Here is a 26186-nt window from a genome sequence, read left to right on the forward strand (position 1 = left end):
ATATTTAGTGAAAAATCTGAAAAAAATATTATATCTAATTTAAAAGTTTCATACAGCAAATTCAATAAAGACAGAATCTTCAAAATTACTGAATGAATGAATAGAGACTTTGAAGCTTGTCTCAAGCCAGGTTGGAATGCTCTAGAAGAGATTAAAGTCATTAGTTTTGAGAGAAATTATTATGGTAATGTTTTTACCACCTGACCTCTTTTTATATGTGCACGGTTCTCAAATAGAATGTGTAGTCACGTGTGGAGATCGGCCAAGCCTTTAGCGATGTTCAAAAAAAGGAATGACACTTGGATGTTTTAAGCCGCCCGGATGAAAGTAAGCCCGTCTGGAGCTTAGTCCCAATTAGGGACGACTGGACTCTTATCAGTGCTAGCAATATTCGCGTCCCTAATCCTATGCTGTTATGCTGTTCCTAGAGAGAATACACCATGCCCCGAGATCAGGCCACCTACTGAAATGTCCGCTTTTATAACACGTCAACAGGCGCTGGTGTTGGGGGGTTTTACCAGAATGGCTCTATCACCGAAGAAAACCTCATCTGGATTCTGAGCGATGTTCTTTTTAATTGTGGAAGAGGGGCATCCTTGGACTATTCGGCACACAGTGTTAGAAAGAGTCACTACTCCTTCAAGCAACCCAGTTGTGCTTGGAGATTATGATATCTACCCTACAGGTACAAAGTCCAGTTTTCTAAAATTTGTAAAGCCACAGCGGTCAAACCTGTGCTGATTCATCTAGGATCTATTCAAGTAACCAATGTAGCATGGTTTGTTCGACTCATCAGCCATTCTGTCTCAGGTCGAGAAGATAAATTCCGAGATGGAGTTCGTGCTAGAGATGGAAAATGCGTCATATCCGGACAGGTCAACCCTGGGGCCCAGTGGGATGACTGGGCAGGGTTTGAGGCTGCACATGTCTTCCCGCTAAAGAAGGTGAGTTTCTGGATTGAGTTTAACTATGGATGCTGGATAACAAACATGGATGATGCTGTGGGAGTGTCCAAAATTCATTCCATTCAGAATGGAATACTCATGACAGGACATCTGCACACTCGCTTTGACCAATACCTGTTCTCCGTGAACCCAGATGTAAGTGATTTGGAGCACGAACATTTTTTGCTGAACTAATCTATTAAAGGATGGTTACAAGATTGTTGAGTTCGGGCCTGGCAGCTGGGGAATTGACGGATGCGTATTGAACCCTGTTTGCTGCGATCCAACCACCAATAGTCACGTCTCAGATGAGCTGCTCCGGTGGCACTTTCGACAGTCTGTGCTTGCCAATATGCGGGGTGCAGGAGAGCTTATCTTTGAGTCTGATTTCCCCCCTGGATCAGATATGATGGCAACATTGCATTTGAACTGTACGGCAAAGAGAGGCTTGAGATGGAACTTGAATCAAGGCTCCGGTCTGAGATTACGAACAAATAGCGGAAATCTTACTCATTCTGTTTGTCTCGCAAGGGGTGTAAAAAAAAATAAATAAAAAAAAAAAAAAGACTGAAGACTGGGCTGAAATCGCCGGCCACTGAGCTGTGTTCCGTCAAAAGCAAGTGGTTGATATCACAGATGTCACCGACAACATCCATCAAGTATGGCATAATCCATCTCGCTGATGCAGTGCAAACGCATGCGCGGTTACATCTACATCAAAACATGGGCAACAAAGTCATCATCACAACCATATACTCAGTGGAGGAGCAAGAGGTCACGAGACCGTGCAACATAGCTTGAGTATCGAGATGATGGATGAAGGGGCGGTGATGTGATGGTAACAGTTCTTGCTTATCACCATGGATCCACGTGCCGTTAAATCGGAATTCGTCTAAGTGCTGTTGAAAGATAAAGTCTCGTCCTTAAGCAGTCCGATTTCATCTGCGACCAGAAATCGTGTATTGAAAGGCCACATCAATCGCCTGGTGTCTATTTGTGGTACGCCAGCTTCTGGGGCTTCTCTGGGATTTCTTGCACTGGAATGTAGTATGTAGGCTTTTAAGCGCGACTTCCATTCACCTCTGAACTTCACCAGAATTGAGATATCATTTAACCTAAAATTTTTCTGGGCACAGTGCTTATCCTTTCATAATTTGAACATTCACTTCTTGATCAAACCCTCACTAGGTCAATTAGTCCATGTGATTGTGGATGTAATGCTCGCAGAAACAGCATCTGTATGCAGCAGATGACATTTCAGCATCCAGCAGGTCATCTAGAAGAATAGAATTGTCAGGTGGAGAAGCGATCAAAGTGACATCATTGTAGTAGTCATCTATGGCAGTTCCTCAATAATCAAATCTTAAAAAGACTCTGTCTCATTTCTACCCCTCATGTTGTCATGCCTGCGACAACTTTAGCCGTCTCCTAGCTGTCTCTTTCTGTTTCTCGCGGATATCTCTTTTTTATAGTTAGTTAACTAATTATCGGTTTACCAATCAGGTAGAAGTTATAGCAGGGGGAAGCTTGCGGTTGCAGCCAGGGCAACCCTGGTGACATTCGTTAATATATTGCCCCCTTCCAAAAGGGGAGATAAAATGACTGCCCAGTGCCTTAGGTGCCCCCTGAACTGGTGATGTGCGCCTCCAGCGCCTCCCATTGGCTTTGCGGCTCTTCAATTACCTGGGTTGTACGGGTCGTTCAGCAGCATTCCTTGGCAGAGTGAGATGCGTGAAGATGTGTGCGATGTGTGAGAGTGTGCCACATGGCATAATACTTTATAAGGGGGTAAATAGAGGATAACTACCTGTATTGGCGAGTAGCGAGGGCTCGTGGGAGCCGGGGGAGGGATGATTGGGCGTGGAGAGAGAGGAAGGTTGGAGCAGCAGCAGCAGCACAGCTCACTACCTATTAATATTCACGGTGATATAGCTAGCTAGAGTTGGTGAGCTGCATTGACAAGACTTAACTAACCCCTGGAGCTGTATTCCGTATTTAAAAGAGTATATTTCGGCAGTTCGGTGGAGGATCCGTGGATATATAGTTAATGGATAAGGATAGGTTTGGGACTGGAGTGATCGCGGAGATAGGGTAATTGGCTAAAGATATCTATCTACCTACTAAAATTTTATTGAGTCTACGCCTACATTTTATAGTCATCTCTACACCTAGCATTTAAAAGTAGGTAGAAGAACAATATAGTTGGTTATAATTAAATTAAATTAATTAACTATAATAGTCGTTGTATTGTCCGCTCCTCTTGTCATATTTATTATCTCAAGAACATGTTAAATTATGCGTATGGCTCAACAGGGCCAGCCCATGGAAGATTATTCAATGCATTCTCACTAACAATGTAAAAGAACCTAGAAAACTAAAATTGATGAAAATGCGAAAATGCTTTTATTATTCTTGGCCTTGATGCATCTCATCGAACAAGCTTTTGTCATCCTCTCTTCTTGCTGGATAGTTAACTAGAAAAACTACTTCTGTGGAGCTTTCATCTCATTTTACTTGAATGGTATATCTGCATTTTGACATATAAAATAAATAAATTCCCTGTATATGTAGAAGACTCAACTCTGTTCTTTTATCCAGAGTGTTTTATTTCCCTTTGATCCCTTTATCCCTTTATCCCTTTGTCCCTTTGTCCTTCTTTGCTATCTTGTTGTTGAATTTTTGAGTTTTAGTCTCCGTCACCAGCCACCGCCATATTGAACGTTAAACCAACTTAACCCATCTTCAGCATCATCTTTCTTTTCATCATCGTATCCAACCAGCCTACCAACCTACCTACCTACCTCCGTTGCTGTACTTTAACTCCCTTTTCCTGCTAACTCCCAAGCTCTAGTCCTCCAACCTTGTCTAACCTCCTCCAATCACCGGGCGCCGACTCACGCTATCAATATCCTCACCAGCTTCCTCTTCCTCCTCTCTCCTTATTTTTCTCTTCTCAAACCCCTGTTTTCATCCTCACTTCTCTTTGGCTGCTCTAGTTCCCCTCGAAAATTTGCCCTGGCTTGACCAATGTCCTCCCCATGTCAGTCCCTTCTTCCGCTCCGGTTGATCCCTCTCCCACTACCCTGGTGACACCTGCGCCCGATGCCCCTCATGATTCGAGCCTTCTGCAGTCCCTGGCTGCTGGCCGCTGCCCGCTCAGCCAACAGCCTGCCCACGTTGAAACTGCGCCTCTCACCGCGGCTCTTCCTCCCTCGTCTTCCTCATCTCCTCCTCCTCCCCACACCATCATAGATGCTAATACCGCCACCACTCCGGCACCTACTCTCACTCCCACTACTACTCCACCTGCGGGCCGGTTAGAAATTCCGGATGTCTCATTCCCTCTTAAACGGACAAATACTGCTCCTGTTGGACGCTCCACTCCCCTAACTTCCCCTCCTGCTGTCTCTTTCGCTTTCTCATCCTCCCCCTTTCGCTCCCAGAGCCCTCAACTGTCTGAGAGAGAAAGCATCTTTGCCACGCATTATTTGCCCTCAGACAACGATGTAAACAATACGCAGGCAAGTGAGGACTCGTGGAGACCCGCTTCCTCCATTCTACGCCAACAATTGTTACGGGTCAGGTCCGCGGGGAAACTGGAACAAGGTGGACAATATTCGCAGCAGCAGGCGGCTGCGAAGCGTGGAGGACAAACATCTAGGAAGAATATCAGTATCAACAACGACGATAACGAAAGCTACAACGATAATAACAATAATCACTATTTGCAAATTTCTAGATGCTGGCAAGATGGCGATGCCCCTGCTCTGTCCACTGACCCCGTGCAGAAGGAAAATATCCAACCGAACACTTGTACCAATACTACGAACAGTAGTTCTTCTTCACCCGTTTCTTCCTCTCACCTGCGCCCTTCTCACCCTAACTCTTCTGCTCCAACCATCTTTCCGATGATTAGTACTCATATTGTGCAACACCCTTGCGGTGTTGCGGGGAGTAGCAGCAGCAGCTGCACCACCACCACCACCACCAGCACTGGTGATGAAATTGACCGACCAAAAGATACATTCTTCCATTCACCTCCACGGACGGCTAATTCGACATTCGCAAAGCCATCATCATCGTTCACGGGCTTTCCCAGAGCCAAGACCTGGGATTCTCACGAAGCTATTCCTCTGCTGCTCCCCAATCCTCCCAACAAGGTTAAACCCACCTCCGTATCTACCACTCCCACCAGTACTGCCGCCAAAATGCCAAGTTCGAGCTCCTCAAGGTTATTTGACGGAGAAACTGGCAGGGCTCAATCAGCCCATTCCCACTCCGTAGAGTCGTCTGACCCGTTACAATCATCCTCAGATCCCCGTCGTACGCGCCCTCCATTCCGTAGTTTGAGCAAAGGTCGCCACTCGCGCCAGGATACCTCAATCGAAGCAAACCTGGCCCATGCTGAGCCGGCTGCAAATGTTCGGAGCCGGAAGTCAAGCCACTACCTAGGTCTGTTCAAGGAGAATACAAAATCTCCAGAAGGTAAGAAGCGGGATGAGCGGCTTGTAGAACGTGCCATCAGGACCAAGGAGCGTCATCTTGGGCTTGGGGATTCTTCTGTCGAGCGGGGAAGATTATTTCCTGCTGCTGAGGGATCTTCACGGTCTCAGGTTTTTCTTCTACCTCCAGATGTATCGGAACCGCACCAATTACACAGGGAGAAAGAGGATGATGAGGAGGGTTCCCATGGTGATGACGAAGATCGTGGTGAGGGTGATGATGGTCAGGTATTCGACTCCAGTTATGACACTACTCCAACACTTCTCACGACGCGTTCCTTTACAATCGACAGCAGCCCCGAAGAAAAACCCCACACAGACAGGTGGAAGAAAACCCCCGTTGAGCTCCTTGAAGAGACTAAGAGTTACCGTGGTTTCGTTTCTCAATCGGCAAGCAGCTTGCCAACCCCGATCATGGATCGGGGTTCGCCCTTTGTTTTCGAATCGGATTCCGCGTTCGAGAGTAATTCCCCTGGATCTGATACGACTCAGCAATTGACACGGGACGGTTCTGAAAGCTATGAGGACGAGGAACGCATCTCGTCTGCCCTGTATTTCCCTCATCAACTTCCTGAATCGGAGGATACCGAAGAGCAAACCCAATCCCCTGAAGAGCCTTGCGAGAAGGAGATGAATCGGTTAACTTTACAGGACGAGGCCCATGAGGGCGTGCCAGTTGAGCCATCAAATCACGTGGATATATCGTTGCATTCGGATACTGACACTCGTATTCTCCATGGAAATGTGCCTGTTACTGTCCCTGAAAGCAAAATAGGAGAGAAGAGAGAGCGCCAATTGACTACAATTTCTGAGCTGGGGACGGAGTCGATGTCTGAGTCTGAACTCAGCTCAGTGGATGAGAGTGGGCTCTCTGCGCGTGAAGAAGAGATTGGTGTGACTGGGTTGGCTGGTGATGCTGCTTCTTTTTCTGCTGCACGACACAAACACAAATACACACATTCACACTTCCACTCACGCACATATGCCCATGAGCCTCCTGTGCCACTGGGTGCAGTGGAGTTGAAGCCATACCGCCATCAAGTTGGGGGTCACAGTACTGTGTTCAGATTTTCCAGACGTGCTGTCTGTAAGCAGCTCAATAACCGTGAAAATGAATTCTATGAGAGAATTGAGCGCAGACATCCAGACATGCTGCCGTTTCTTGCGAGGTTTGTCTTATCTATTTTCTTCTGTCTCCTTACTAGCTGGGAGTCCCCATTACGCGTGGATTTATACGTGTTGCTCTTACAAGAATGCTAACTATATCCCCTTATCTGTGCATTATAGGTATATTGGAGTTCTCAATGTGACCTTCTCCAAAGGTCCTAAGAGATCAAAGAGTAAACCTGATGGGAGTGCCATTGAAAACGGAAGCGCAATAACTTCCTCTAAAGACGTTGTTGGGAAAGCTTCTCAGACTTCAACTGAAACAAAAGACACGGAAAGTCAGCGGATCTTCAGCCAATCTCAAGTTACAGGAGTCGTTCCAAAGGTAATACTCGAGAATAACCGGCATATTATCCCAGTAGATCTATTCACAACTCCTGCCATTCCAGAAGGGAGAGAAGGTACCTCCGATGCCCAGCAGGTAGTTAGCCAGGACGATCCCTCGCTCAAGCTGGCACCAGCATCATCCACTACTAACCCCCTACTAAAACGACATGGAGCAAGCTGGGGCGCGACAACTGTCAATACAAAGCTCCAGGAACAGGTTCTCCGCGAAGTTTTCGCGCCCCCGCCCATTTACCATCACCGCCGCCATTCTCACGGTCGTCATTCGATGTCCAGACTACGGTCTGACATCTCACAGCAACGTAATCATGGATCAATGGAACGGCCATCTTTTCAGGGTGATAGCTCCGCGTGCACCATCCGCCAAGGATCTCTGCCTCCACTTCGAATGAACCGCGACGAGGACAAGAAGGATGCTGAACTGTCGTCATCGGCTTCCACCGTCGTGAACGGGGAGATGCACCCGCTTGAGAAAGTTTATACGGAAGATGGACCCCAGCGTCCCAAGATCCTAAAACACGTCACTTCCCGTCGAATGCGTCGCCGCCATTCGGGTGGTGGTCTCGGAAGGAAAAGGAGTATGAGCAATGGCCAATCTGGAGAGCTTATTTACTTTGACGATGAAGGGTATGGCGGAGACAGAGAAGATGATATCTTCCAGATGGAGCCAAAAGCTCCGTCAATCCCTACGCCGGCATCATCATCTTCTTCTTCCCAACATATCACGACAGCCGGGCTTGTTCCTGCCGAGGTTTCCCCTGCTAAGCACACTGAGCCCAATCCAGAATCGCCCTCTTCGCATGAGATCAAGGAATTCCCAGTCTCACTTAGTACTCCCACTGGTGTACCTGTGCGTCTCCCTGTAAATCCCAAAGAGGCCCAGACAACGCGTGACGAGCGTAATCAGTTCTTCCTGCTTCTTGAGGACCTCACTGCCGGTATGAACAGGCCCTGTGTTCTGGATTTGAAAATGGGAACGCGTCAGTACGGCATCGAGGCAGACGAGAAGAAGAAGAAATCCCAGCGACGCAAATGCCAGACAACCACGTCGCAACAGCTCGGCGTTCGCCTTTGTGGGATGCAGGTTTGGAATGTGAAGAACCAAAATTATTTGTTCGAGGATAAATATTTTGGCCGTGATCTTACGGCTGGAAGACAGTTCCAGGACGCGCTTACGCGGTTCTTGTATGACGGTGTTAGTTATTCCAGCGTTACAAAGAAGATTCCTATCATCCTCGATAAGCTTGCTCTGCTGGAGAGCATGGTCCGAAAACTCCCCGGCTATAGACTTTACGCGAGCAGCCTGCTGATTTTATACGATGGGGAAAAGGGTGGAAAGGGAGCTCAGGAGCAAAAACTAGACGACGCCAAGGGTGTGGAGGCCGATACCAGTAGCAAATCCATATCATCAGCGGGTAAACCGAAGAAAGCAGGAGACAACGACAACAGCAACAACAGCCTCAAGCAGTCCCGTACATCTGAAGAAGCCAGCAATAATAGTAACAACAACAACAGTTACAGTCTGCGCGTGAAAATCGTCGACTTCGCCAACTGCATCACGGGCGAAGATGGCCTTCCGCCCAACGCGCCCTGTCCACCCCGCCGGCCCCATGATATTGATCGTGGCTACCTTCGTGGCCTGCGGTCGTTGCGCATGTATTTCCAGCGCATATTGAAGGAGATCAATAATGAGGATTATGTGGAGCGCGGCGAGGGGGAGGGAATGGCGTTGGGCCCTAGGGGTACAGCGCGTGGGGAGGAGGAAAATGGGTTCTGGGAGGAAGGGGTTATGGACCTGGATCCTGGGGAGGTTAGTGTTTAGTTTTTGTGGGGCTCTGGTCTAGTGTGGAAGAAAGGTTTGTATGCCGCTCAGGTAGCTCGTTTCTTATCCTTCTTTTTCATGTTTGTTATGGAATAGATTGTGGAATTTCATGGGGTTTCTACCCCTCTTTCGTTTTTACACCTACAAAAACCCCCTGACAGAGTTGGATTGCCCGTTTATCATTTTAATCTCTGTTTCTATCTTCCATTTATCTTCCTTCAGTTGTCATTTGACTGGTGGTTTTCCAGTGGCATTGACAGGACTATGCTGATTTATTTTATTCGCCCTTTTTACATTTTGATGACTTTTTTGCCACCTGTGTAACGGCAGCTTTGTGGTCCCTTTTTTATTTTCCGATTTCTACTATTCCATTGATGACTGACTCAGAAAATGGGGTGCAAAACAAGCTGAGAGGCCTGTGAAGTGTTTGCATATAGCCGGCAAACACACCATACCGTGTCATGCGATGTAGTACGAAGCTTCGATTGTTATTTTTTCTCACTGTTGTCTTTCTACTTCTGCATGAGCTTTTCTATGGTATTTTCTGTGGATTTGTTTTCTGCCAAAGTGATGGCGATGGCGATGGATCGGATCGGATGGAGTTTTCGGCCTAGATGAACGGAATGGGATTTTTTTTTTTCAGGTTTAAAATAACACGCACATGCGGAAAATGGAAAATGGGAAATGGGAAATGGGAAATGGGAAAATTGGAAAAATGGGGCGCTGGTGTTTTTTAATTTGTTTCCTTTATCTCTATTTCTCCTCTGTTTCTCTGTAAGGGTTTTAAGGGTGGTGATATAGGGGAAGAGGGCGGAAGGAGGAACAGGTGAGGGGTGTTTCTATGATACTTTTATTTTTAATTTCGATAGGTCGATGACATTCTTACAGATTATATATATATACTTATTATATGCATGGATTTTCTATGTATTATCGGAGTAATTCGCAGCTCTCTTGCTTCCATCGTTTGATGCCTGAGGATTGCCTTGGAATACTTCGGAGTCCGAGAAAACAAACGCCGACACATTGCCGAGCTACTTATCACGTGATCGTTAACCTTTTCGAAATAGGAAAAGCGTCTGTCTACTGGTCCTTAAGTCAAAAGCATCAACGAACCTAAGAAACTATTCCAACAACTGTCAACAAATATCAACCATTATCAAAAAGAACAGGACAGATATACTCTGGAACGGAGAGCTACTGAGGGTGGAATTCGAGTGTTTGTGGAACCCGTTTCACTGCAAAACAGAGCTATCAAGATATACGGACACGGAGAAAGCATCCATACAGGGTTTGAAGATGACAACATAGCGTTTGAGAGCTAATTGGGTAGCCTGGCAGGTATAACAAATCTTGCCCCCCAAGCCGCAGAGTCATTGCAGAGTCGCCGCAGAGTCTCATCCCATCTCAGGCAGTATCTGTCAAAATCTTACACCAGCTTCTCCTTGTAGAGGAACCCGACCTGTATTGGACAATGCTGCCGGTATTGTAAGCCTGAACACGACTCGAGATCTAGAGATATTTTCTTTCCTTCCTCTAATTAGTACCTGAAACGATAACGCCCGCCAATGACTTAGAGCGCTAGACCGGAGCTAGAATTTACGACTGGGCGTTGCATGCTGCGTCTTGTTACTGTTCTGAGTCAGACGTGGTTGCAGCGCTTTGATTGGGAGGCTGCGTGCAGAAGTGCATAGGCATGGTTAGACCAGAGACTGGATTCCACTCCAGACGATACCTACCCTCCTCCATTCTGCTTTGCCCCTATTCTACAGGGGAATAAAAAAGAAAGAAGAAGATCAAACCCGCACGAAACCTTCTAAGGATGCCAGACTCCAATAATACCCGCCATACTCGGATCATTGATAAACGGGATTTCGACGCTAATCGGCCTTTACACATGCAGGATACTGAAGATGAAGATGGGGGTGAAGCTGATCGACGGGGACGGGTTGGCTGCTGCCATGACGGGGGAAGTTGTTTGCTCGAGGAGGTCGCTAACGAGATTGCAGAGCGGGATAGAAGGTTGCTGAAGCAGCAGGCCGTTAGAATTATCAGCTTTATATGGGGAGTTGGAAGTGCGTATGTTCACATTTTTTCTTCTTCGTCTTTATGTGTTTTGTTTTTGAGGTTACGATGTATCAGGAAAATCATTCTCCAAACTAATTGATTTTTGTGTGGTTTATAACTTAAGACTCTGCGCCGGGAGTATAACTGCATTCTCCCTCTACGGACCCCTCCTCTTCACACGGCTCCATTACTCGCAATTCCGCGTCAATGCCGTCGCCGTCGCAGCGGCGATTTCCATGTATTTTCTCGTACCATTTTTTGGCTATCTGTGTGATAGATACTCTCCAGGTCCCATATCATTGATGTCCGCTTTCTTCTTCGGTCCCGGATACCTTCTTGCAGCATTCGCCTACAAATCCGGCCCCCCCGTAGATACAGGCGGCACGGGATGGCCGTTTGCCGTCATGGTCATAGCGTTCGTGGGCGTAGGTGCTGGCACATGTTGCATGTACCTCGCTGCAGTTACGACGTGTGCGAAGAACTTTGGGCGCGGAAAGCATAAGGGCATTATGCTTGCTTTGCCCATTGCAGCTTTTGGGCTGAGTGGCATGTGGCAGAGCCAGGTTGGCTCGCGTTTATTATATGAGCGTGGACCGGACGGGCAGAAGGGTAGTGTCGATGTTTTTAAATACTTCCTCTTCTTAAGCATTCTTTTGACTGGTATTGGCATTGGGGGAACGTTTGCGTTGCGTATTGTGGATGAGGAGGAGATGATTGACGAAGCTGTGGATGGGTTGGAACGAAGCGGGATCCTTGGTGAGAGTGACTTTCTCCTCCCGAGGAACGAGGTTCGGGCGGCGATATCGTCATCACTCGCTTCTTATGGGGCTATGGATGGTGTTACTGAGACTGATCCACAGCTTGACGATGATTCTGAATCCCTCACGCTCTCAGAGGAGGAATGGCGGGACCGTCAGTTGGAGGAGCGTAGGAAGAAGAACTGGCTTCTTAACCAGGAGACGATGCTGTTTTTGAAAGATAATACAATGTTATGGCTTGCAGTTGGATTCCTTTTGATTACAGGGCCCGGAGAGGCGTATATAAACAATGTGTGTACTTAAACCTCCCCCCCTCATCCCACCTCAAATGCTGTTTTATGTCTAACCCGGCTCCGAAAAGGTGGGCACAATTATTCCAACCTTAACCCCACCATCTTACCCTCCCAACCTTCCGCCTCCAGCCGGCATCCCCGCAACGCACGTCACAATCATCGCTCTAACCTCCACCGTCGCACGCCTCTTAACGGGCTACCTATCTGATGTTTTCGCCCCGTCCCCAGCTCACCCCCACCTCCAACCCACCTCTCCTTTCCACTCACAACTCCCATACGAACAACACGGTCTCCCTTCTCTCATCAGCCACATAACCGTCTCCCGCATGACTTTCCTGCTCCCCTCCGCCTTCCTCCTTTCCCTCGGCTTCATCTTCCTCTCCACACCCATCCCACTCTCCTACCCGCAATCCTTCCATCTCACAACCGCCCTCGTCGGTCTTGGCTACGGCGCCGCTTTTGCTCTCGTCCCAATCGTTGTTTCTGTCGTTTGGGGCGTGGAGAACTTTGGCACCAATTGGGGTGTTGTGGCGATGTTTCCTGCGGCCGGGGCGGCGGTTTGGGGTGTTGTGTATTCGGCGGGATATGAGGCGGCGAGGAGGGCGGGCGATCGAAATGGGATTGGAGAGGGAAACGGGAATGCGCAGTGTGTTGGCTGGGGCTGTTACGGATTTTGGGCCCTGGGATGTACGGTTAGTGTGTGGATTGCGATGGGATTATGGACGATTGCGTGGAGAGGTTGGAAGCGGAGGGGCGTTGTGGTCTAACCGGGAGGTGGTTGTGAGTGGGTTAAAGCGGGTATGGCATGCGGATTCGATCCGGGAGGTATATATATACGTATGTGTATGTATGTTCGGGTTGTATTTTGGGCTATGGATATTCCACTTCATATATCAAAAGTGGGGGTTTCTACTCTTCTTTTATGTCTTTAACTTATTGATTTAGATAAGCGGGTGTCGAGATTTAGATTAAATAGGTTCTTTGGGGATTGAAACAATTTTTTCTCGTAGTATTTGGTAAGTTGATATTGATGGAGAGACAATTTTGGGCTTCGATTAATAGCTGTTCCATCCATCGTTCATGGGATATTCTATACTTTTTAGTGTATTCCCTCTTATATATGTTTTTCATTTTTTCTGCAACAGCTACAGTAACTCAGGACCAAAATGTGGAAAACAACTACTCCATGGGAAATTGGAAATACCGTTATGCCGAAAGGACCAAGACTTAGGCTTCCCTCTTGTTATATAGCGTGCATACACTATAATATTATACCCAGACATCCATCTGGTCTCTCAATTACTATAATACCGGTGCTGGCATTCTAAATAAGTCTCGCCCTCCAGAATGATAGACACAAAACCAAATAGGGGACTATCTAATTATGGGCAAAAAAATAATAAATGTGGTTACGCGTCAAAATGCACCAAAGGATTATTCCATTAAGTGAACAAAGCAGACATAGTAGGGATAGAGGAACATCCAAGGATATGAACAAAAGAAAAAAAATTGAACCACCCAACACCCAATGAAACATGAGAAAAAGGGGTATATATGATATATATGATATGATACGATAAGTATCGAAAATTTTCGTTGTCCAAGAAAAAGTTGTGCTAAGAGTTAATGGAAATGAGCAATGTTGATACAATGTCCAACGAAATTAAAACTTTATGCATCGGTCGACGCCGGATTCAAGCTCGTAAACACCTTGTGAAGGCGTTTGCTTATGGCAGGACCAATACGAGCATCCGACAAAGCACCGCTTTTGTTTGTGCATTTCTGTAGGTATTTTGTCAGTGAACCGTATATCAAGAGACATGCAGCTCATAGTAACATAGATAAGACAACAAAAAAAAAATAGAAGAATAACAAACTTTGACATTCTCTAGAAGGAGAGGCCCCTGCTCCTTCAATTCCCTCACCAGCTCCCCCACGGTGGGATATTGCATTGTGATCCCGTAAGATATCGGGGCCGTAACACGTTGGATCTCCTGCAACATCTTGACATATGTGTCTGCGTTATCCTCACCCGTCCTCACCTGACCGATGTCCATGCAGAATGAAGCATCATGCCGATTTATCAGCTCGTGCCGGTACGGAACTGTGGATATATGTTCTGTGAAGTTCTTGATCCACTCTGCAGATTCGGATGGCACTCCCGTGTGCTGAATTAAACATTCATGTCGCACTTGGAGTTGGAGGAGAGCATCTTCAATTGTATCATCATCGACTGGTGGAGGCGGTGTTGCGGTTTGTTTGGTCTTTCTTCCGCGTTTAGGTGGATGAAATGGTTGAGGTTGGGAAGGGCCCTCTAACTCTCGAAGGACCGATGCTTGGTATGCTCTGTTCTTTGAATTATTGTTCTTCCTCATCCAGACAGTTAAGCCCTCAATGAGATAAATTAGTTTGCATCCTGGATAACTACGTTTCATCTCAAAGACATGAGAATCGAGATTATTGCCATTGCCTGTGGTCGCTACGGACATGTCGACAAACTTCTGAGCCAGTAGGAGGCATAAAACATGGTCTTCTTCTTTAATGGTAAGTGGGCAGGGCTCCCAGTGTCCTGCCTCCTCATTATATTGGGCGGTTATTTTCCTCCTCCAAGTAACAATATCTGCCATGCGAGGAGAGACGAAATGGTATTCCACCCCAAGATGCCTCATATACTCTGTAACTTGATTTCCAACGGTGGAGCCCTCAAAAGTGGAAGACATGTCTATAATCATTTCTGGGGTTGAAGCCTTCTTATTAAGCTTCCCCTTGTTTGCTTCTGCAAGGTCAGTTGCGAGTTGCTTCTCCTTTGCCTTTTGTTCCTTTAGTTTTCGCTTGCGTTCTTTTTCTTCCGCTCTCTCCTTTTCACGGAGTACTCTCGCAGCCAATTTTTCAGCTTCCCGAGCTTCTTTGTTAGAGGTAGATGCCTTGGGAGCTCGTTTTGTTTTAGACGTTGTAATCGTAACAGAAAGGGAATCATTGTCATCGAAGTCCAATGTCTGACTTGGCTTTGGAGAACGGATTTTCGAAGTACAGGATATAGATTTGGACTTAGACGCACTAACTCCCTTCTGTTTGAATTTGCTGGGTTCTGTTGACGAACTTTGTTGAATCCGTGAGAGTAGGCTGGCCGTTCTGTTAGACAAATTAGAGCTCGAGGGAGCCAATGATAAAGCATTCAAGGGGCCTCCAGGGGATGACGGCTCATCGAATTCCACAATACTGTCGTCTATGGTTATTACATCGTATGAGGTTGATGCTCGATTCTCAGCTCTATTTGCCGTTGTCGCATCCACAGCGGGCGAGGTGAATTCGATCGAATCTGAGATGTCACCATTCCACTTACTACTATTCGCAGTCACCGTTTTATTATTGTTAAGTCGGGGTACCGGGGGAAATATAATATTTTCTTCCAAGTCTGAAAATAGAATGTGATTTGTTTTCGGAAAAGGAGCTGGTCCATTTGGCGGGCTCGGGTCCAATTCTGGGCTCAATCTGCGCTTTTTGGCCGGGGTTGGGTCCCCCCAATCAAATATTGAATCATCGGAGAGGATAGCAATGCGAGGAGTACGAGGTGGGTGGTCAGATAGCCGGTCAAACGTTGCTGTTGATGACTGCTCAGGCTTGCTTGATCGCCCGTCCTCGGGGGACGACAAGAGGCTGATAACTTCGGGCATTATGAGCTTTGAATAAGCAGTTCCAAATCTAAATGGGTCTGGTCGGAGCTGTATCAGTCTATACTAATTCCTGTGTACCAGCATCCAAAAGGTATTTAAAGGTCAATGCAATGGTATTTGGAAACCAAATTGCCTTGAGCGAGGGGTAACTGAACACGCGCATCCAATATCCGAGGTTGCTTCCAAAGCAGCAAGATCATCAAGTAGAATTCCTGGAAATAAACTGCAGTACCCTCAATTGTTCCAATCCATTTCTCTGTCCTCCCATGGCACTTGAGATAGGCCCATATATTGAAGTTGGATGTTCACGTTGATGTTGAGTCGAGTTGACGTTGAACTTTGAAACAACGACAATAACACGAGGTCAGGTGATGATAACCAATTAACCATCTAGTTAACTAGTTAGTTACCCCAAAACGGAAACTGAGCCCTAACGACTTCAAACTTCAACAAAGGCCCATTCAACTTCATGCTACGGACTATTCGAATTCTCATTGCTAATAAAAGTTATGTTTCCACTCATAGCTAAGCCATCCTGACTTAATGCTCTTGTGGATCGATATAGTTCTATCTATAGGTGCCTCTCTTATCATACAAATAAACCCTACGTCTCTTAAGCTGTGGCCAACAAAGAGAAACTTAGATAAACAGAGGCTGGGAATGGGGATAAGACGTGGAGACTGAAGGGTTGATCTTCAAAGTCTGATGACAGCATTAAGATCATAAACTAACTGTGTAACTCTCAGGGCGACTCAGCCACACTATTTCAATGATTGATACGATAGCGAAAGGTCCTCAAAGGGTTTTCTGCTTATGATAGACTTCACCTGGGGACAAATATATTGTTAAGGTTCCCAAGGTTGGCTGCTGGGTAGAGGCGTCATTTCATGGGATATTAGCATAGAGTTGGAAAAATAGAAGTGATCGGCAAAAATATTGCGCTCAAGGAGAGATGACGCTTTTATTCCCCTCCCTCTTGCTTTCTTACTTAAGTCAGCGGACGGAGCGCATCGTACTGCCACGCGGAATGTCTATAATAATGATATCAACACTCTCGGTCTTCCGCACTGAATATTGGTCAACAGTCGCACACCAATCTATATGGGGATGGGAATAGACGCCGCTTATAACGGAAGTAATCGTCAAAAGAATATTGGAGGGACTTCTGGAGCGTTGATCCGATTCCACCGCTTTGCTTGCCCATTCGGTATGGTAATCGACAGTTCCGACGTAAAGTCAACCTCCGGATTTTGACAAATTTATGAAAACTGCAAGCAGCACGGCAACAATCAACGTCACCATGGCAAATGCCAACAACAATAAATCACGCAGCCCTTTGAAGGAACGAGGTTCGTTATCGAACATGTCTTGAATCTCGTCCTCTAACCGATCTCCCATGGCCTGCAGCGAGAAAACCTTTTCCACACGTTCTTTCGCATTAGTGCTGATTACAGCAGCTTCTTGTGCATCCATTTCCCATAGCGCTTTCCGCATCACTGCTGTCCACTCTTCGATGGCACGAGCATCTCTCAGCCAGCCCGTTTTCCCTTCTACAATCGTTTCCAGAGGCCCTCCGTTGTTTACAGCCAGGACGGGGAGGCCGGCATGCATTGCCTCCACAGGCACTATGCCAAAATGTTCATATGATGGGGTATAGACGAGGAGTGTGGCTGCTGAAAGGAGAGTATGCTTGAACGCGGACGGCACAGAAAGGAGGAAGAGGACATCTATCGTATCTGGAATAGATAGGGCGGATATAACCGTTTTCGACGTGGCAGTTCGTAAGCTCAGGCCTTTGGCTATGTCATCGAGCTCTGTATGATATTGAACATTCTCTTGTACGCGATTATCATATCCACCTAGAAAATATAACGTATTAGTTAGTTCCCTTACTCAAAGAGATGCTGGCGATAAAATCATCTTACCAGCAATTACCAACCGCGTCCCTTCTCTTCCCTCCTCCCCAAGTCCGTGATAAGCCCGAATCGCAAGTGCAATATTTTTCTTCCTCTCAAATCGATTGATACTGAGTAGGATCTTTTTTCCACTCCACAGTTCGCCCACTTCAGCCCTCTCTCCTTTTATTTTTATGCCCCTCCCATTCTCCTTCCCACCCCCTCCGGTATCAACGCATGGATACAAAACTCTAACCTCCCCCAGTTCCTCCCCAAAAACCTGCCTGACAACTCCACACGTAAACTTCGAATTCGCTACGACCTTATCGGCCGCACTGATTGCCCACCCTTCAAACCAATCAAATGGGTACCGATAGCACGCCTTGACCAGCCGCTGTATAGGCCCACCCTCATCGCGCCGCGCAAGCAATTGATCCGGAAAATGACAGTAGAATAAAATCCGTTGCCTTCGCTTCGTCACAGCCTTTGAACCCAACCACGTCGATGACGCCAGTAACTCAAAAGTCTTCAGAATTGGCACACACGCCGGCACCTGGTCGCAAATAAACACCACCTCCCTCCCTTCCTCATGTCCGTCTTCATATCCCTCACCCCCAGCTACCATCAAACCAAACACCAAATGCAGCTGCCTCAGGACCGCAAACAACACCCGAAACCTCCCGGCAATCTGGTCCGGAAATATCGTGTTCCCACGCGCCCGGACGTCCAGTGTACCATCGCGTGCCTCCTCAAAGCAATGGTGTGTATCCAGGTGCGACGTGTAGATTCTTACGGTGTGACCCCGAGTTTGGAGGGCCAGGGCGACATCGAGGATAAGTCGTTCTGCGCCACCAATGCCAAGGTCTGGGTGGATGATGGTTATTGTTCTGTGTTTTTTGGGTATCCCGTGTGGGGGTTTGGACATATTTGGGTTTAGGGACTCGAATTGAGCCTTCTTGGGTTATTTTCTGTCGTGTTGAGTGTTTTTTGTTGAACATAACAACAACAAGCTTTCGCGATGGTTGAGCTCGAGTTCACATGTGGCTATGCGGTCATAGCTTCTGCTGTTTTTGTCATGTGATGTGGATAATTCGATCCGGGGTTTTCATAACGGCAATCTATGAAACTATGGGGTAGAAGAAAGACAAAACTTGGAAGCAAGATATGAAATCCGAAAGTATGTAGAGAAATAGATAATGATGAAATATACTTGCCTCTGTATCCTGCATCTAATTTTTTCATTCTCTCTTTACAATCTTTTTTATCCTTTTTCACTTTACGAATTCCCCATCATCTTGCAGCGATGCTAACGGTGTAGTGTGATTCAATATCAATACATAGAATTATAGAATCGATTGTGACCAATAGATATAAGAATTGGAGCTAGTAGCGATAGAGAGTGGCAAACGTTATATCAAGTCTGAAAATAACATCTGCCAGCACATGTCGATTTATATAACATTCGAAAGAAAGAGGGAGAGAAAAGTACGAGTACGGAAGTCAAGGGAAAAAGACAAAAGCAAAGGGGAATCAAAAAGAGAACATAAGGGAAAAGTTGTAGATAGTAAATAAGAAAATAACGAAACGTTATGAGGCATGCATTGAAATAAAAGAATTGAACAGGGTAGAACATATGGATAAAAACAACCGCGCGTTTTGAGGGTGCGCTGGGGCAAATGAATGAATAAGGGAATAGCAAGGCAGTCAAGTGTCTATCTCACTCATCGGACGTTTTTCCGGATCCGGTGAAAAGGGCGGGGAATGACAGGAACGAGGAACTAGAATATAAGAAGGGACGAAAGCAGAATGTACGGAGAGGGATATAATCAACAACCAATGAAGGGGGAGAGATAAAACATATTTGGGTCATAAATGACATCGTCAAGAAGTGAAAGAAAACAGAGGAATTGGAGAAAGGAGACAGGAGAGAATGAAATTGCCAAGCGAAAGGTTGGGTATGAGGGTATGAAAGGGGCAAACACAGGCACGTAACATCAATTCAGGTCACTAATTAAAAGCGACTCGCGAAAGTCCAGCATAGAAAAGGGAAAAACAGATATTATCCAACGGAGACAGGCGGGTAGTATCAAAAAAAAGCCCACACCGCAAACCCAAACCCAAACCCAAACCTCAAAAAAAAAAAAAAAAAAAAAAAAAAAAAAAAAAACAACCCACCCACTCCTCAATAACAATGCCAATACCAAAATCAGAAGCAATTGAGCGTACTCTTCTTCTTCTTCTTATTAATCGCGTTCATCTTCTCCTCCAAATGTGCGCGTGCCGCCTCCGCCTCGCGCCTCGCACTCCTCTCCTCCTCAACAGCCTGAATCGATAATCTCGTCGAATTCCTCTCAGACCGCAGCTGCATCAGCTCATCCTCATACTGCCACGCCTTCTTCTTCCATGCCTCCATGTCCGCTTTCACCTTGTTGCTTTGCGCTTCGAGGTCGCCGAGTGCTTCTTCTAGCGTGGCGGTTAGCTGCTTTTCGGCATGTAGGTGCTTCTCTATCGTACGGATGCGCGCTTCTTGGTCTTCGACTAGTTGGGCGTTGACAAGTTCTTTGCTGGTGTGGCGGGAGCTGGGAGGGGAGATGCTGCCGGTTTGGGCGGCGATGTTGGGGAGAGGAGGGAGGGGAATTGCGGGAGGCGGAGACGGGAGGGATGCAGCGGAGGCACTCTTGCGGAGATTCGAAGTCATGGAGCTGGTGCGGTCGATAGATAATGGTGCATCGCCGTTCCGCATATGGCCCTGTTTTTTTTTTTTTTTTTTTTTTTTTTTTGGGTAAACAAGTAAAAATGCGTGCTATTTCAATATGTATGGAGAAATAATTACCTCCAGATGCTCAATACGAGCGCGATAGCCCTCAATATCTTTCTCCAAGTTCGCGATCTTACCATTAGCCTCATCGAGAGCCTGAAGCCTCTCCTGCTGAATCACAGAAAGACGATTATGATGCTGATCGAAGGTATTCGTAATTTGCTCCTCAAGTTCTTCGACAAGGCGTACACTCTTCTGCTTCTCGAGGGTAATCTCATTAATGAGCAAGTCCTTCTTCCTAATGAGATCCTCTTTGTCCTTGAGCACATCCTCGTGGCTAGCAACAAGGTGTGTAAGCTCGGTCATCTTCGCTTCATGCCGATTCAATTTCTCCGTGAGATCTGAGAATTGCCTCTCGAGTTTGGCATGACTGATTGTCTTCGACTCCAGTTCCTTCAATAGCTCCTCATTGGTATCGAACAGCGCAGAATATTTCTCGGCAAACTGCTGTTTTTGCGAAAGGACGTCCTCAATCTGCTCCTGAAGGGTACTCGCGGTAACAGGAGCGTTCAAGGCGGCGGATACACCGGCAAGCAATTTCGTCATTTCATTCTTAGAGGTTGAGATATCAGTTCGTAGTGCGTTAATGGCATGATCGTGGCGTGCACTCTCCTCCGCAATTTGTGATTCGTATTGTGCCTCCGCGGCTGCCTTTACTTTCACCTCCAGTTCCTCAAGCTCCTGCTTGTGAGACTCCTGCAACGATACAAGATCCGCCTTTTGCACTTCAACGGTGGCTTTGATGGAGTTGATATCTTCTTCTAGATCAGTTGCGCAAGTGCGATAGGACTCGAGTTCCAGGCTATGTGCCTCCTTCTCCCTTTCATACAGAGATATCTGTTCCTTGGCATCTGCGAGCGAGGCTTCCAACCCAGTAATCGTGGACAGGTGAGCAGCAATGGTTCCCCGCTGCTCGTCCATATCTTTCTTGAGGCTATCCACAAGCTCTTGATGTTTAGCACGTGCAGTCTCAAGGCTGTGCGATACAGCAGCCTTCTCTTTCGCGGTATTTCCTTCAGCTTCACTCCGCTCGCTCTGCAGCGCGTCAATACTGGCGAGAGCAGCTTCGAGTTCAACCATGGTCGTTTGCAGCTGTTTCTCTAAGGACTGTAGCGATTCAGCGGCTGTGCGATGTTTGTTTTGCCAATCGGCTCTCTCAGCCAATGCGGCTTCCAACTCGGCAAGTATGGATTGAAGTTTGCTCTCAGATGATTGTAAAGAATCAACAACACCTTGGTGCTTAGTTTCCCATTCGGAGTTCTGTTCCTGCAATTGCACGATTTTGGCATTCTGAACCTTAACCTGATCTTCCTTCTCAGTCACCAGAGTCCTCTGTGCTTCCAGCAACTCATTCAGACCATGCATTTCAGCCGTCAACTCCTTCTCCCGCGCATCATGAGCCTCTTGCAACTCCTTGATCTGGTTCTCATGCTGCAAGATCTGATCTCGCATCTGCGACACGACGGAGATATCCATCGGCGACGAGCCGGAAAGACTGGACCGTTCCCTGGTCAGGCCAGAAATAATAGTCGTCTTTGTTTCCATGTCCTTTTTGACATTCTTGTTTTCAACCTCAAGTGCATGGATACGCTCCATGCGACTATGCAATTCATGCATGGCGGTGTTGAGGCTAAGTTCAAATGTCTGCATGGTGTCCGGCTTATCTTCAAATTCTTCAATGGCAATGTTCCTCAGGGAGGCGAGGGAGCGGTGCGCACGGTCCACCGTCGTCATATTCTGGCTGGTCATGCGCCGGATGACTTGGGGTTTATTCGGGGGTGGAGTAGTTGGAGAGGTAGACATGTTTCGCTGGAGCTCGTACTTCAGGACCTCGACCAAATTCAAGGTCTCTTCATGCTCTGACTGCAACTGGGCATATTTCTGTGTCACCATACTCATACCATGCTGATGCTCTTGCAGCAACCTCTGCATCCTTTCTACATCGCTATTAACCTCACCCTTCTCGAGGGCTTCCAGTAGGCCGGAATTGACATTCTTCTCACTCTCCAAGGTCTCCTGCGACATAGACGACTGCTCGGCCAAGGATAACTCCGAGGAGAGCAATCGCGAAGATGAAGGCAGTGCGCCACCCCTGAGCTCCAGAACTCTTGAGTCCTCTAATAAAAAAGACACTGGTCGTGAGTGTGTCATTGGGGCAATTACTGCTGCTGCTGTAGCGGGATGACGGGCTTCATCAACAGCGTCTTGAAGTTCGGCTAGAGTGCGGAGAGCTTCTTCGTATTTGGCATGAAGAAGATCGTAGTCGTTGGTAGTGGCTTCGTGTTGGATTCGAAGCTCAAACAGTTCTTGAGTTACATTTTCCAGCTTCTCAGCAACAAATCGGGTTTGAGCGGGGCTCTGTGGCGGGTAGTCATGGTCAGAGGTTAGATGGTGACTGCCATTTTCTCCAGAGGCATGCTGGAGCGTTTTCAGTCCGGTGGCGTCATTATGCGTACCAGAAGCAGGTAAATCTTGTTCAGAAGGGGCTGACGCGGGTTCCAAAGACATTTCTCCAAGGTCGTCATCAGAAGATTCTGGAATAGCCGTCTCAGCAGCTTCCATGAGGACATCTAGAGATTGAGACTGGCCCCGCTTCCGGGACTTCGGTGGCTCCCTGCTAAGAGTGGGTGGGGTATGAACATCTACATCTCCCTTGCCATCTTCCGATTTCGTGCCATTTTGTTGGATATGGTCCAGCTCGTACAGTAGGGTGTCGAGTTTACCCAGGCTGCGTTGCCGATCGATGACATGCTCTAACCTATCCATCTCCCGTTGCATCAATTCCACGTCTTGATCAGCCTCAGCTAGCCGTTCCTCTAAAGTTGAGATGTAGTCTTCGCAACTAGCCTCATTCTCACGCGCACGAGCAATTTCCTTGCGAAGTTCAGCAACTATCGCTGCATTCTTCTCTTCTCCGGTGGTATGTCCGTCGAGCTTGGACTCGAGATCGTGAAGGTAGTGTTCCGTATTCGCTTCACGATCCATCATCTTCTGAATACGTGCCTGTAGCTGGGCATTAACGGTTTCGATATAGGCACACTTTGTCTCTTTCTCTAGCAGGCTACTCTCAGTGTTGGACAACGAGGAGCGAGTGTTGGACAGAGAGGATTCAAGGCTTTGGATTGTCTTTTCATACTCCAGCACGACCTGCTCGACAGACTGAGCAAATGAATGGGACCTCTTCAATCTTTCCATCGAACTATCTCCAAGAAGGCCTTGGAGGTCATCAGTATCACCACTGAAATCACTGGCCTTGGTAAGTTCCGAGATGAGTTTGGCATGTCGCTGGCTAAGCGCAGTATAACTTTCCTGTACATCCAGAAGGTGGTTCTGCAGTTCAATTTCTCGTTCATTTTGTCGTTCTGCCCGTTCTTGCGGTGCATTGCTCCTTCTATCTCCTCCTTCAGAATTGCTGATCTGTTGGCGCAAGAAAGCTACCTCTGCTTTTAGTCTGTCGATGACAGCTTGCTTATCGCTCTCATCAGTTACTTGTTGAATGCGAGGCTTGCTTTGGATGGCCCTTGCCCGCTGGGCGTACTGTACAGTGTTTAGTGTCTCGCTGAGATGGAATTCTGCCGGGGTGACACAGGCTATCATATAAGTAATCGCATTGCCACCAAGGGAATCCTGAAGTAATCGAGTGAGTTTAGAATCGCGATATGAGACGTGAGAACCGGCATGTCGGGATGATAACTGTGAAATGACTTTGCCCAAGCTGGCAAGACCAGCATTTATAGATATACCCTCCTTGGCCCGTTCTCCTGACGCGCCAGTATTTTTGAGACGTTCGCTACCAGCCAGATCAACAAAATGTAGTTTGCTATCGACAGTGACTGACAAATCAGTACCTGACAAGGCTTCAACAGGCATTGATAATCGTTTTTCACGGGTCGACAGGCTCGCAGTCGGGTCTTTGCGGTGGATGAGGTTCAGAGAAAACACAGCGTGGGAGCGGGAGGATTTAGCGTTGATTGCAGTGACATCTGTTTGCCGGATGGAGGAACCAAAATTAAGAGCTCCAATAAGATCTTCGAAAGAGTTGATGTTAACCTGGTGTAGGCCGGTGAGAATGATACGTCCCTTTGTATCCTCGCGGATGGTAACTGCGCTCCGTTCTCCCAAGGGTGTGGAATCAGGGAGGAGAAGGTCTCTTAGTTGTTCGTTGTATATCTTGGGTTGACAGTGTTAGACAGCGGATAATTTGATGGAAGGATAACACTGAATAAAGTAGAAATGGATAGTAATACCTCTACATAGGTAGCTTTTAACTGCCAATTTTTATCCAACAAGTTTTTGCCAAAACCCGGTAGAGCTGAATTGACGGAATATCGTGTTGGGGTTCGTAAACCCGTGGAACTGGTGCGGTTGTGGGTGGCTCCAGTTAATTTCTCAAAGAGAAGCTGAGCGGCACGGGGGATTATACCTGGCAATGTAATATAATGTATTAGATAAAAAGAAAGAAAGATATATAAGAAGCGCTGCATAATGGAAGGAATTGCACATACCCATGACTTTCTGGTCATTCTGCTCCGCCGGCCCAGACGTTCCCATAGTGTAAGACTTGCCAGCGCCAGACTGGCCATATGCAAGAATGGAAACATTGTATCCTTGTACAAATGAGTTCACGCTATCCTGGAGGTAATCCCAGATGCCTTCCTGATTGGTGGTCTCTGGGAAGACCCTATCAAAGACAAACAACTTCCGGCCCTGAGGAGCATCAACAGCCACGCTGGTTGGCGAAGTGACATGGACAGTTGACCGTTGGAAGCGCTGGGGGATCAATTCGAATCCAGGGTCGGTGGGCTTCAAAGGCGGGCGAACGCGAACAGCTATTTGTGTTTTCATGGGATCAGAAATCAACTATTCCAAAGGGATGTATATATAGATGTATGTCGAGTGACAATCTAGTGTATAGATAAATATACACATATAGAGATATAGATAACTATATACGTACCGACTTTGACAGCCGTCTTTGTATCTTCATCGGATGCCCTACTCCCACCGCCTTGTTTGCTGCACATACTCATCCGACTGTTGCTCCTTGGAGGACGGATCATTGCGCTCATGGGTCGTGGCTGGCCGAGGGGAGTGGGAGAGGCTGGAGGAGAATGGGCCATGGCGGAGAGAGAGCCCCTTAAACGTTTTATCTATATCAAGAATAGCAAAAGGAAGATGGATCCAGATTCAATTCTTGTCTTGTTCCTCGAGGAGGCTCGTCGAAACGCAAAAATATAGAAAACTAACAAATTAAAATAAAATAGAATAAAACAAAGAAAACGCGAAAGGGAACAGGAAAAATGCAAGAAAAGAAAAGAAAACCCCAAAGCCAAGCCCCCCAATTTGTAATCCACCAAGATACCAGTGCTAAGTTAAACCAGAAACCAGAATGCGATCGGTCATGGGAGGAGGATTGATCCGGGCGAAGCCAGAGTGTTTTTCCGTTGGGTCGTAGTGGATTGAGCCACTGTCGGATGTGTGTAAGGTAGGCGGAAAGAGTTGTATGACTGACTGTTTTCTGGGGGCGCTGTTGGTGTTTTCCGAACGAGCAGCGAGGATTGGAGAGACTATTATTTGCACCAGGTGCTGGAGAAGGAGCGTAGTGGAGGAAGAGGTGAGTGTTGGGGAGAGAGGGTGAGAGAGTGAGAGAGTGAGAGAGTGAGGGAGAGAGGGAGAGAGATATGATTAACGCTGAACAGAAGAAGGAAGCCCCCTATTTTTATTTTTATTTTTTTTTTGCCCGCAAAGAAATGGATCAACTAGCGTGATTATTGGCGGGAACGCGGGTTTGGACGGCAAAGCCAGGCAGATGTCGCGGCATGAGAAAAAAGGTTACTAGCGAGGATGACGCCTGGAGTAGTAGGATGATGTATATTTGCGATGGGGCGGAGAGCAGGTGGA

At 47.1% G+C, this 26186-nt stretch overlaps 7 protein-coding genes across 7 annotated transcripts; 4 read left to right on the top strand and 3 right to left on the bottom strand.

The window, feature by feature from the left end:
* Window positions 1-564: 564 nt before the first annotated feature.
* Window positions 565-1745, top strand: PADG_05059 (uncharacterized protein; the record flags this gene model as incomplete). Its single annotated transcript, XM_010761954.1, has 4 exons — window positions 565-685; window positions 751-1100; window positions 1150-1461; window positions 1581-1745. 4 exons carry the CDS (start codon window positions 565-567, stop codon window positions 1743-1745), a joined length of 948 nt encoding a protein of 315 aa, XP_010760256.1.
* A 2237-nt stretch (window positions 1746-3982) lies between these two features.
* Window positions 3983-8780, top strand: PADG_05060 (inositol polyphosphate kinase KCS1; the record flags this gene model as incomplete). Its single annotated transcript, XM_010761955.1, has 2 exons — window positions 3983-6615; window positions 6734-8780. The coding sequence occupies 2 exons, from the start codon at window positions 3983-3985 to the stop codon at window positions 8778-8780; spliced, it is 4680 nt and encodes a 1559-aa protein (XP_010760257.1).
* A 677-nt stretch (window positions 8781-9457) lies between these two features.
* On the top strand, window positions 9458-10105 carry PADG_11867 (uncharacterized protein; the record flags this gene model as incomplete). The annotated part of the gene is made up of 2 exons (XM_010762279.1): window positions 9458-9506; window positions 9879-10105. 2 exons carry the CDS (start codon window positions 9458-9460, stop codon window positions 10103-10105), a joined length of 276 nt encoding a protein of 91 aa, XP_010760581.1.
* Window positions 10106-10602: 497 nt separating this feature from the next.
* Window positions 10603-12665, top strand: PADG_11868 (uncharacterized protein; the record flags this gene model as incomplete). The annotated part of the gene is made up of 3 exons (XM_010762280.1): window positions 10603-10859; window positions 10972-11896; window positions 11967-12665. The coding sequence occupies 3 exons, from the start codon at window positions 10603-10605 to the stop codon at window positions 12663-12665; spliced, it is 1881 nt and encodes a 626-aa protein (XP_010760582.1).
* A 904-nt stretch (window positions 12666-13569) lies between these two features.
* Window positions 13570-15572, bottom strand: PADG_05062 (uncharacterized protein; the record flags this gene model as incomplete). The annotated part of the gene is made up of 2 exons (XM_010762185.1): window positions 13570-13680; window positions 13776-15572. 2 exons carry the CDS (start codon window positions 15570-15572, stop codon window positions 13570-13572), a joined length of 1908 nt encoding a protein of 635 aa, XP_010760487.1.
* Window positions 15573-16808: 1236 nt separating this feature from the next.
* On the bottom strand, window positions 16809-18392 carry PADG_05063 (GDP-Man:Man(1)GlcNAc(2)-PP-dolichol alpha-1,3-mannosyltransferase; the record flags this gene model as incomplete). Its single annotated transcript, XM_010761956.1, has 2 exons — window positions 16809-17431; window positions 17498-18392. The coding sequence occupies 2 exons, from the start codon at window positions 18390-18392 to the stop codon at window positions 16809-16811; spliced, it is 1518 nt and encodes a 505-aa protein (XP_010760258.1).
* Window positions 18393-19673: 1281 nt separating this feature from the next.
* PADG_05064 (uncharacterized protein) lies at window positions 19674-25405 on the bottom strand (the record flags this gene model as incomplete). The annotated part of the gene is made up of 5 exons (XM_010761957.1): window positions 19674-20216; window positions 20301-24455; window positions 24533-24708; window positions 24791-25114; window positions 25243-25405. The coding sequence occupies 5 exons, from the start codon at window positions 25403-25405 to the stop codon at window positions 19674-19676; spliced, it is 5361 nt and encodes a 1786-aa protein (XP_010760259.1).
* Window positions 25406-26186: the final 781 nt, after the last annotated feature.

This window comes from Paracoccidioides brasiliensis (genome assembly GCF_000150735.1).
Source record: "Paracoccidioides brasiliensis Pb18 unplaced genomic scaffold supercont2.5, whole genome shotgun sequence".
Taxonomy (NCBI): domain Eukaryota; kingdom Fungi; phylum Ascomycota; class Eurotiomycetes; order Onygenales; family Ajellomycetaceae; genus Paracoccidioides; species Paracoccidioides brasiliensis.